Source organism: Vanessa cardui, chromosome 10 (assembly GCF_905220365.1).
Source record: "Vanessa cardui chromosome 10, ilVanCard2.1, whole genome shotgun sequence".
NCBI classification, from domain to species: Eukaryota; Metazoa; Arthropoda; class Insecta; order Lepidoptera; family Nymphalidae; genus Vanessa; species Vanessa cardui.
In genome coordinates, this window is record NC_061132.1 from 9,141,007 (window position 1) to 9,153,791 (window position 12,785).

The 12,785-nt window shown below is 31.6% G+C and overlaps 1 protein-coding gene across 2 annotated transcripts; it reads right to left on the reverse strand.

Annotated features, from left to right (window-relative positions):
* Positions 1–282: 282 nt before the first annotated feature.
* On the reverse strand, positions 283–9,006 carry LOC124532686 (protein ABHD18). Of its 2 annotated transcripts, XM_047107711.1 has the most exons (10): positions 8,708–9,006; positions 8,503–8,587; positions 8,093–8,275; positions 6,972–7,084; positions 6,377–6,515; positions 6,104–6,193; positions 4,340–4,868; positions 3,357–3,761; positions 2,205–2,340; positions 283–1,241 (listed from the first exon to the last, which is right to left on the reverse strand). In XM_047107711.1, exons 1-10 carry the CDS (start codon positions 8,797–8,799, stop codon positions 1,178–1,180), a joined length of 1,836 nt encoding a protein of 611 aa, XP_046963667.1. In that variant the 5' UTR covers positions 8,800–9,006; the 3' UTR covers positions 283–1,177. The 2 variants fall into 2 exon arrangements, with proteins under 2 accessions (XP_046963667.1, XP_046963668.1); XM_047107712.1 differs by lacking the exon at positions 8,708–9,006 and having other exon boundaries at positions 8,093–8,436.
* Between the last annotated feature and the right edge of the window lie 3,779 nt (positions 9,007–12,785).

Here is a 12,785-nt window from a genome sequence, read left to right on the forward strand (position 1 = left end):
ATTTAGAATTATGTATTTTCGTGGGAGTGATAACCCAAAAATGTGTTGATTTTTTTTTGTTGAATTTATGGTCAGTTACTATACTCGAACGATTATTCGTAGAATTTTCTATGAAGCGTCGAAAGTTACTACTAGTAACTATTTATTGATCAGAAGGTTACAAATAAGTAGGTAGATACAAGTAGGTAAAAGTATGATGAAATCATATACTAAAGTTTCAGTAAAAACAAAGTGCAGAATCAGATCATTCTACTGATATTAAAAATCATTAAAACTATTAAAATAAATTGAAAAATATATTTATTTATAAAAATACAGTTAACATTTTTTATCTCAATAGAGATATCTTATACACAATTTGCAAATAGTTAACAATAAATATCTTTAAGCATTTCACAACAAAATTACCATCTAAACTAAACACTCAAAGTAAAAGCAATCTTTGTACTTCGGATTGGAAATTGAAGATTTATCAAGGATTAATCAAAAGTAATATTTATCAGATTTGACTCAATATTTCGTATTCAGTTTTGTGCCTCTATCTAAAAAAGCATTATGGCATTATTTTTAATCATAAAATTAAGACTAGGAAACTATCTTTCTAAAATAATGAACACCGGCTACGCTAAAACATTCAAACAATATTATAATGTACTGAAACTAAAATGACTTAACAAACAACAAGACTCTGTCGATTTAATGAACACTAAAACTTTTCTCTATTTATAATAAATCATTCTTAACGCTATGCATAATCGATATATCGATTTTAAAAATTATTAATTTCAATTTAATTTTCATACATTTTTTATATTAATCATAATGTTACTGATTTGCAAATAGTGAACTAATTTGTAGACGATATTCAAAAGAATATTCGCGACAACGATATTTATATCTTTAAAAGATTTATTAATATCTAAATTTATTGTAATAATATTATTGCAGTAAATTTTCGAATGATACAAAAAGTATCTATTCTCACAGCACTTGGCAAACTTGATAACGCCTTCCGAGATAAATATATGTCGGAAGAATTAAATTGTATAACAACGACCGTTTTAAAAAGTATGAGTCACTACGCAAACGACGACTTCGCGACACAACTTCATTGAAGGCAGATTTAAAGTCTTAAACTCAGTTTAAATTGTACCTAATTGTTTCATCTACGTATTCGTTAAAGATGTTTTCCATCGTTCCATTTCTTCTTAGACCTCTCGAAGGCTTCCATGATGCAAGATCTGTAAATTAATATCGATTGTCAGTCAAGTAATGTCCGAACACCAATCTTCTAGTATATTAATTAAAAAGCAACTCAACGACGCTATTAAAAAAGAGCCACACTTTTGGAACATCTGTTACAATAAAAACAGTATCCACCTCTCCCCTTATTTTTGAGTTTGTTTTATGTTAAGTGCCTCATATAACACCATGAGCACTTAGCACTCTAACTTGTCTGATAAACTAGGCTGTCATAAAAATGCTTTGTCACGGGGAGTGGGTGTGACTCTGCTATGCTTTGTCACGGGGAGTGGGTGTGACTCTGCTATGCTTTGTCACGGGGAGTGGGTGTGACTCTGCTATGCTGTAACTCAATCATGAGCTATGAGCAAAGAACGCGGTAAAAATGGAAAGATATGTAAGTCATCGATGATAAGATCATAAAATTGTTTCCAAAACTAATCAAGACATCAAAAAATTGCGTATATATGTCGATAGAGATATTTTTTCTTATTAATATGCCATCAAAAGTGAAAATCGATCAGATGTTAGTTAACGGCATTTTATATACCATTGCAGTGTGGTAGGCGACACATTGCGTCGGTTACAATGATGTTGTAGTAAACAGATATGTTATTAACGCGCAAAAAGTGAAGACTAGAAAACGTCCTAATTGGGACGTTTGCCTTTAGTTTTACGTAGTAATACGTTATAATACATCATAATTACGTAGTAATACGTTTTGCGTAATTAAAACATCTAGTTATCTCTTTAACTTTTTGTTTTGATCAAGCCATACTTATTACTTTTAACGAAATGTAAAAATAAACTAAAATAAACGGTCCCCGGCGCGGCACACTTTTTTCTGTTGTTTAGTATGGGTATAACATATCTGTTTATTAGAATATCATTGGTCGGTTACAATTAAATGCTATAGACACAGGGCGACGTAAATGTGGAGTCGTGTAGGGTGTGGCGCTGACCTGAAGAGCGACTGGTGCAGGATGTAGGCGGACACGTGTCCGGCGTCGACGTAGCGCACCTCGGCGCCCGGCCAGATCTCCTCCAGCGTGCCCACGTCGTCGCGCGGCACGTACGCGTCGTGCTTGGCGCACACCGCTGCCACACACATCACACACAATAACAATTGCACACACAGAACAGTACCGCTAATCTGGATCGGGATCAAATCAAATCAAAATACTCTTTCTTGTACACCAGTAAATAAATCACATATACACGGTTAGATGAAAGATGTACAAGAGGCGGCCTTATCGCTAACACAGCGATCTCTTCCAGGCAACTTTAAGGTAGAGGAAAACAGATATAGAAAAAGGGGTGTACAGAGCAGATATAAACATAATATATAAATATATCAATCATACAATCGTGATCTTTCAGAGCTTGAATTTGTAATATGGAAAAATTTATATATCCTGTGGAGTCTCACAGGGGTCACTTTTGGGACCTCTGTTGTTCTCCCAGGGCGGGTGATATATTATCTGCTAACTGCTAGCATCGGGCAGTCTCTCAGGAGAAATAAAGAGTGTATTGAACTCAGAGTGAATATTGGGTTCGGTCAGAGGTATAGTACGACACAAATTAGATGTAGCATCGGAAAATGCAATGGATGAAAATAAAACCGATTACTGCCGATTTACACAACCAATAGAAATAGCTCCCTATCGCGCCATTCGACGCTATTCGTCGCTATAGATTCATGCGTCAGAGAAAACAAGTGCATGTAAATCGACGTGTTAAATTGACAAATATATTAGGTCATATGATATTACAAGTTATTACGTTTGTGCAAAGATCATATTCGCGTGAGAAATAAATATAGATAATTTCGGATAGCGTACTTTATTCGGATGTGATCGGTTTTACGAATTTTGCCGATGCGACATCTAAGTTGTGTCGTAATATACCTCGTAATAGCCTGAAGTTAATCAATATCATGAAAATTTTTTAATTTATACAGCGCATGATCACAACCCATCCAGATTAGCGAAGACTTATCAAAAATATACGAAAACATTTAGTATGTTACAGCACAACTAAAAAATGAATCTGAATAGTTCAAATAAATTTCTTTTACAATCAACAATAATAAATTTGATCATATATAAACTTACCGATGATCAATGAAGTGTCGAAAGGTATCGAGAAATTACTCAAATGCGTGCATTCGTCCATGATCCCTCGCATGAACTGTAACGCCTCTCTATCTCTCCAATGGATTTTTCCTATGTCTATCTTTTTCCCGCTTGGTTTAAAAAATGGCAAATTCACCCAAAGATCCGATGTAAAATCTGATACGGTCCAAGGCTTTTTATCTTTTTTGTTGTTTGCAATTGTTAATTCAGAACTCTCAGTTGGTTTAATTTCAACGTCGGATGCATTCGGCTTCACTATTTTGTTTGAAGCGTTTTCAAGTAGTTGCTCTGAACTGATATCTTTGTGACCACTGTTATTATCATTAACAGTTTTGGACTCTGCTTCGTTTGTTATATTTATTTGCTTTTTTTCCTTTTCCAGATCTGTGAAATCAAGTATAATTTGCATTAATGTACGTTATACGATTTATAATATCACAATCACAAATATACACATAGTATAAAACAAAGTCGCTTATCGCTGCCTTTCCCTATGCATGCTTTCAAATTTCGCAACGGATTTTGATGCGATTTTTTTAAATAGATAGTTATTCGAGAGGAAGGTTTTTGTATATCTATACATATAATAAAATTGGAGTAAATGTTTGTAATAATATAAATAGCCTTTTTTTACTCAATGCATATGTATACATGGTATATATACCAAAATTACATTTTTTACTATTTTTTGTCTGTCTGTCTGTCCGCCTGTTTGTTCAGGCTAATCTTTGGAACGGCTGGACTTTCAGATAACTGATATAATAAGGTGTAACTTAAGCTACAATAATATATATATTTTTAAATTCAAACGCGTACAATGTCGTGGGCACTGCTAGTATTATATATAATACTAGCAGTGACAATATATTAAAGAAACAAGAAAAAGATCTGTAGTATATTTAGTATCGGCATTGCACCCTTGCGACGCCGGGCGGGTTCTAATTAAACAAAAAGAAACCTACCTTTATATTTAAGTAACAACAATTTAATCCTTCCATCAGTTAATTTATTTATATTCTCTATATCTTGAGGCTCTAATTCAAAATTCTTATTCGACGTTAATTTATTATAAAGTACTTCAGTGATCTTATTATTTTCAAGCATTACTTTTAAGTTTTCTTTCAATTTTTCTTCATCCTTATTTGATATCCGTGTGGTGTTAAAAGGCACGTTCGGTTTCGTTACGATATCTTTGTTGCAGTCTTCGTTTCCATCTCTAAGCTTATCACCGCCAGCCTCCTTGTAAGTAATGTCAACCTTTTTAAGCGAGTTGCAATCCAATGAATCTATTATAGCGTTTTGAGGCTTCGTATCAACGCTTGGCTTCGAATTATTATCCATGTTTTGAGAATATGTTCGAGCGAATTTCTTTCCGGCGAGGAAAGCTTCGTCGACTATTGTTACCATCTTGGAGAGCTTTTCTCTGTAAGCCCCATCGGAAAGATATTGATCTTCTAAGAGATCCCAGTTTATGGAATGAGACATCACACCCTAAAATAAAATTGATTTTAATAATTAATTCTATTCATTAAATATATATTAACCTTTAAGTACCGACGTGCGGTCTCACAGGCCCCGATAGATTGACGACTTGTAAGTTTACCCCTTTCCCTGCACAATATCGAACCTAGCTTTTCAGTAGCTGCATGGTTAGCGCCCTCATTGACCTTTTGAAATTCGGACGCGGCCTCGCAGGCCTCACGTCGGTGCTAACATAAGTTTTTCTATTTATAAATAGGAAATAGTATTGCGACAAATTAAATAAGAAGAAAAATATCCCCCAGGGTTTTTGCCTACTAACATAATAATACACTTTATTTGGTTTTACAAAGGATTCAACGATCTCTCTCATCTTCCGTAGAACGGAAAAATAGTCGTTTTAACTTAATTAATGCTTCATAGTGAGAAAACAAACAGTAAAGCCAAAATAAAATCACAAGTTTTTATAATTGTATGAAAGGCGGCGTAGTTAAGAAATTTTATGCAGTATACACAGGTACCTACATTTGCAGTCGCCGAGCAACACAGTGGCCTATGTCAATTTTTACCAAATTTAAGATATCATATATATAAGAAAACATTGTGATAGAGATACATTTGTAAAATAAAATCAACAGTTAGTACTAGAGCATATAAAGCGAAGATTTTGTAGCCTAAGATTGCCCGTGAACTTAGAATGAGTATGGCAAGGGTACTTGAAGCTGTGAAAGTCAAGACTTGTGTCTCAGCTTCATCTTGTCTTTCATACCGACCTAGATTCAAAAGAAAATCGATCTATACATACTATTCGTGTAATAAATACGTTTGTTTGTAGTGCGCTAAACAAGTGTCACCTGGCGGGGCTTAAAATTTAAGGAGTGGTTGGACGGTGGATTTTTTTTTTTCAAAAGATTTATGTCCCTATATTATTTCTTATCTAAGAGTTATATTAGTCGTAAGTGAGCAATGTCTTTTTTTTGTATCGAATGGTCTAAGTTTTTCTCAAAATTGAAGACAAATAAGATCATTGTGTTATAATTAAATGTAAATGTAATGAAGTAGAATTTATTTCTATGCTTATTTTTTCGTAAACCGTTTATTTTTCAACATAATCCAAGGATAAATATTCAACTCATACTTTTGTTATAAAAAACTGATATTATATAAGCGGCCACTCAGACCACTCATCGGTACTAACGTTACAAAAAATGCACGTCGGTACTTAAAGCTAAAGACCTAATATTTACCTGAAGGAATACAGCAGATGCAGTTGACCATGACAGACATGGTACAAGAACCAATGGTTTCGGCCAGTTCGTAGCAGCTAATGACGCCATCTTCAAAAAAGGTTTCTTATTTTATTAAAACGTAATTAATTATCATAAAGAATAATCCACGATTTTTTTCTATAGCAAGTCAAAAACTGTTTTCGAAAAAGAGGGGAAAGGCTTGAAACGGTTTTGTCTATGCTTAGTTCTATTTATGATGCTATATATAATTGTAGATGATTGTATTCTTACATGGCCTCCCATGGAAAGTCCCGTAACACCGAGAGGACCGAGTCCATTGCGTTCGCACCAGTGAAATAGCACCAACGACTCCAATATCAGGCAGCCGCCCATCACAAAAATATCCGAAACATTGTGTAAAGATGATCGTCTATAATACAAGGGATTAATAATAATTATAATAATTAATTCATTTTATATAGACAAGCATCTAATCTAATAACCAATGATTAATATTTCATATAAATACATACAACAACAGCCTGTAAATTCCCACTGCTGGGCTAAAGGCCTCCTGACCCTTTGAGGAAAAGGTTTGGAACATATTCCACCACGCTGTTCCAATGCGGGTTGGTGGAATACACATGTGGCAGAATTTCTATGAAATTTGTCACATGCAGGTTTCCTCACGATGTTTTCCTTCACCGCTGAGCACGAGATGACTTATAAAGACAAATTAAGCTCATGAATCAGCGGTGTTGGCCTGGGTTTGAACCCGCAATAATCGGTTATGATGTACGCGTCCTAACCACTGGGCCATCTCGACTCTTATATATATCTCTCGACTATATAAATACATACTATTATTTATTTAAGAATAACTCACATTTGATCAGTCGGCTTACGGAGGCCATAAAATGGATTCTCAAGTATAATTCCACCGATACCTGCTTCCTTTATTAATGGTTTTACCATTAGGTTTCTCCGTCGCCAAAAAAACTATTAAACAATTACATAGTCATCAAACTGAACTAAAATAAATCGAAAAAGGTTGTATAAAAAAGCTATTGCAATCAATATGACAAGCTTAAAATCGAATCAATATTATTTATTATTCATATGTATAGATATGACTCATATATTTACAGGAACGTGTGTTATAAGCTATTTATCACACATATCAAATTGTGAGCCAAATATTTCTATTTGCTGCTCAATATAAACAACCTAAAAATATCTGCATTCCCACTTGCACTTTCAATATGAAATAATTGTATGAAAACAAACCTTTTTTTCTAACAGAATAAAATATTTATAGTATTGAGATAATTAAAATTGCCTATGTAGATCTAAGAAAATAATAATTTGTTAAAGCTTATCTATGCAACGATAGAGAAATGACAGATTTGTGATTCTGTAAGTGTACAAATATTGCATTAAAACTTTGAAAACAGTATGTACTGACTAGTGACTTTTATTATTATGTTTTAGTTATTAAATATTTTTCTTGAAAGCGATTATGTGTAATAATCATTTGTAAAATTACAAATTTTCTTAATTTGGACTTTTAGCTCATTTTTTTGATAAATAATTAATGTTTAAAGCTGCAATTATGTCAAATTATGTAAAAATTAATAAGAGTTTTTTTTTTGTGTTTCATTAAAAATGTTATTGCAGAAGATATAAGTGGCAAACTAATGTTTAGGAATTAAGATCAACACATTGACTTCTCGTATGAACAAATACAGGTTCTAGGATGTTATGTTATTTTGTGGCCGTAATAACACTCAACTTTCAAAACCGGAACACTATTACACAGTAGTTATTAATATAGTGTGGCATGGTACTTTCCCTAATCTCGGGTGTTAATTTAATAATAAACAATGATAAATAACAAAAAAACAATTGTCATTATTTTAAATTGTGTACATTATTTAAAAGTTCATAAAATAATAAAGAGTAATTTATTCAATATAAGTTGATTATCAATGTTATTGCTATTCTTACATGATCACCTGTCCCCGCTAAATGTAAGCAAACAGGTTTGCAGTGAGGGTCAGGCCAGTGGAGTGGCAACAAAATTTGGAAGTGAGCTTTCTGTGCTATTTCTGGTACTATACCCGGTAAATGCTTCTCCAATGGCGTTAAAAAGTATCCTTCCAGTAGATGACAGTCTGTTAGGTTTTGTTCCTATAAGATTTGAATTAGAAATAAATAGAATTAAGTTTTATTTTCATTTCTTTCATTTGAAATTGTTTTTAAATAAATAGTTATTTTAGCAGTTACAAAAGTTTTAATTTTTATTTTATTAGTAATTAGCTTAATTTCAACCCATAATTGGAAGTCGAAACCTGGAATAAAATTTATTTAAGTATTTTTGGTCCATCATTTAACTTTAAGTTTACTTTAAGTCTTACCTTAGTTATTGTAACTGGATAGTCTCTGTCAACTAATTTAAAACATTCATCACGATTTGACACAATCTTCCTGAATTCAAATAACCTAAAACATGTGTTATGAAATTTGTAAGATTGTCATAGATACAGAAACTTGAGCTGATTATATATGTTTTAGCTGAATTAATGAGAAAAACTACGTCAACGACACAGTAAACGCTCTTACCTTCTTAAATTTTCCGGTTTCCCCCAACCCTTTGTAAAAAATTTCGTCAGGAGTATACTTCGGTAAACGGCGTCTAATTTACTGGCGGACATTTTTTAGCTAATGGGCGGTTGCAGAAGTTATTGTTCTAATTTATAACAGATTTTACGCCGTTCATTATCCGTCAATTTATTTTAGAGAAAATATCATAGGATTGTCATTCATGTCAATATTGTGAATTGGGAAAATGAAATTGTCAGTGTCAATACCAGATTTAAAGTCAGCTGTTTACCGATGTTTTGTTTTGCGTTTATTAACTGCTAAAATGCAAAAAGAACATTTAATTAAATGTTATTGTAATTAAAGAAAGTTTCATTAATGTTAAATGTCTACTTTATTCTGTAAATAATAGATAAAGTATATTTTAATTGCATTACTATTGTATTTTTTTTTATATTACGTCACTGTTTATATAATTCATAGAAAATAGATATTAATAGAGAGATAAAATATGAAATATTAGGCAGTCTTCTCTATTTTAAAATTATAATAATGAATATCAACTTAGTTGAACTTACATTTATCAGTACACTAGCGAAGATAAGCCAGGCAATTAATTTAAAGGATATTTTTTTATATCTAATGTATTTAAAAGGAAAAGTATTAGATTATAAAGGCTCAACGGAAAATTTTCTAAACTGGAGAGGTTGTAGTAAATAAGTAATTACATAATGTTTATAAATTTGTAATGAGCAATAACGCTCGATAACATTGGCGGTTATAAAATAAGACTGATAGTGCTATGTACTCAGATTATCTAACGTCATGAATGTCTTTTAAAAATTTTTGTATGAGAATTATACAATTAAATTATAATATAGTATATACGTTTATACATAGTTAAGCAATTATCTAACAAAAATGTTCTGAAGTTTATATTCAATTTAATGGTAGTATTTTGTATTAGGTACTTTTTATTTTCGAAATTGCAATATCTCGCCGGACCAAATAAAGTTCAAAATTTTCATAACTAAAAATTGGCTTATTTTTTGTAAGATGAAATTTTGTCTTTTCGACATAATAGTTATTTTAGACAATTACGACGAAAGATTCGATAATAAATTGACCTAATTGTCGTAACTATGATAGTGACCTATTCGTACCCCATCTCTATGATAGCGTAGTTATATTGCGTTATTTGATAGTTATTTGTACCTACTAAGATTTACTTACTAATCTAACAAGTTTATTTCTAAACTTTGAATGAGGATTTTTGGTACTCAAAATTGTGACCAGTATATTCAAATTTTTTATTAATGTCTTCCAGACCGGATTTCGATATCCACTGACAAAGATTAGAAAATAGAAAGACTTACAATATCTGCGCTTGTATATTGATTATGTATGAATGAAAATGCGTATGTTCGTGTAAGTTGTAAATAGGTAATAGCAGCAGGTTTTAAATTATTTTTTAAATAAATTGTAAATAAATGATTGAGAAAATAAGGAAACGAATGCTACTTCAAGCATTCCATTATATTTTTGATCCATACGACAAGTGAAACCAAATTAATCGGTTAGTATATTGGTTTAAGATACTTAAACCATAAACAGATCATTGAATTAATTCCAAATGAAATGACGAATAAAAATAGATTGTTATTCTTTTCTTTAGAATGGTAATTTATTTCAAAGACTTACGTAATCTATGTGGGTCGAATAACTCAGTTACTAAGCAAGAAAAACAATCTGTTCTAAGTCCATAACCATAAATTCATGGTAATGTTGGTATTTAAGTTGGACATTAGGCGGGTTTTTTGAACCGATCTTCTTTGAATTTGTTTTATTTTTTTATTATGTATATCAGGGTAATATTAATGATTTGTATATCATTCATTTTTATGACCAGTTAATAATAAAATAAGATACTGTAACGTTTAATATAATATACTGGCCTATTATTTTATTTATACCTGCTAGATTCATTTACTATGCAGTCTAAACAAAACAAAAAAAACATAGTTAGATTTTCCTCTCGTAAAATATTCCTTATTGAAATATAATATTCTGCTATGCATATTCCGTGGATCTATAGTTTTAATTGATTCATTTGATTGAAGTGTTAAAAGAGCAATAGTCAACAAAACACCTAACGATCTAGATGACGCAGATTCGATCATGGCCCATTGAACTATTGTCCTTATCATCCTAAGCCCTAAACATCAGTAATGTTAAAATTTTCCTGGGTAAATAAAATATTACTATGTAATTTTATGACATAGCTGACAGAAAATTTTGTACAATCAGGCTAGTTTTTGTAATTATTTTTGTTTTCGCGCTTTTTAACTCCAATAAACATTTTACATATGTTTCTACGATCTAATTTCCTTAAAAAGGGGTAATAACCCGGATTACCTCCAAAGTTATTAGAAGGTAAAATAAAAGACATTTGGTGACAACACTTGGAGAGGACTATGTCCAGCAGTGGACGAAAACGGGCTGATGATGATGATGATGATGAAAATAAACGAGTTGTGTAATGTACGTTATGCGTTCAATAATAGAAATGGAAATTACTCACAAGTTTACAGGGTACAATTTATTACATAGTAAGTATGTACCTATCTGTACATAATAATCGAAGTAAAAAATAAATTTTAATTTTTGGATTTGGCTTCATTACTGTTTGTCATCTGTCTCGTGATCAACTTAGTTGTGAAGCAAAACACCGTGGAGAATATTTCATCTATGTCCTTTTATATGTTTATAGTTAAATTCAACACGCTGAATTGATGTAGTAAGAGAGTTCCTTTTAACAGGAATGGAGGCCTTTTACCAGTTGCCATACGTTTCCGATTTCCTACTTTGTTTCTTAAATTTGTTACGTGTCGTTGAAAAGACATACGTTTTCGTTTTTTTTTTATAAACGGAAATAAGCGCGGCACCGCAAACATCGGTGATCTATCTACGTCAATAGTTTTTTCAAAGCACACAGAACATTTAACTTGTCACTAACATGTTAACTTCAACAGGATCTTAATTGACGATCTGATTTAAAAATACTTATTTAATTATAACTTTTAGTTCACTGTATATTTACAAATAAACCTTTATTTGTAAATACCTACGTCGGAATGGCAGCTTTTTAGATATTGAGAAAAGCTTGATTTGAAATTGCCGATCAAGCTTCTTCTTCCAAAATAGCATTTTGTTTTTTAGCGATAATTTGACTCTCCGTTACAACTCACAATGCAATGTGATTATACTTTTTGCCTTGTATATGTATGAACGCTATATAATTTAGGTCATATAATTTTTTATTGATCGTTGCTGAGATATTTAATGAAAAAGTTTAAAAAATTGTATTTGAAATAACTCTTCTAAAAATTGATCTTATAAAAAAAATGTTGTATTTCAAATGCTGGATAAGAGTAATAACTATGTTGCTTGCAGGGTCTTCTCGGTAGATTATACATTCCGAACCTGCGGTAGCTTTACGTTTAATACAATTCTTTAAATAACGATTTAAAAGCCTACTTTAATAAAGTATATTTTGATTTTAATTGATTATATAATATTGTTGAAATGTCTATTATCATATTAAGAACAAGAAAATACCTCCTACGTTTTTTTTATTTATTTGATGCAAATGGGTCATCTGATGATAAGTGTTTACCACTAAGGAATATTAACTAAGTACCTACTAGCGTCCCGCCCTGGATTCTCACGGTCACTTGATATGTATCGTTATATTATGACCAAATTACATAAAATCATTATAATTTGTGGCCTATGTGTTATTCTGATGTACAACCTATATTACTGTAAAATTGAATTATTTAATTTTTAATAATATTAGTAGGATTCCTTTCAGGTGAATGTGTCGTAAATATTGTCAACTAATATGTTATATCCTTTGTGCCTGTAGTTACATCAACCCACCCTTCATACCGGAACACAAAAAGGCTGAGTATTGCTATTTGGCGGTAGAATATGCTATATGTGGGTGGTACTTACTAAGTAACCTTTGGCAAAATACTCTTAGGTAGGCATATAACTATATAAAGTTATTATTATCTATATACCTATCTATGATTCA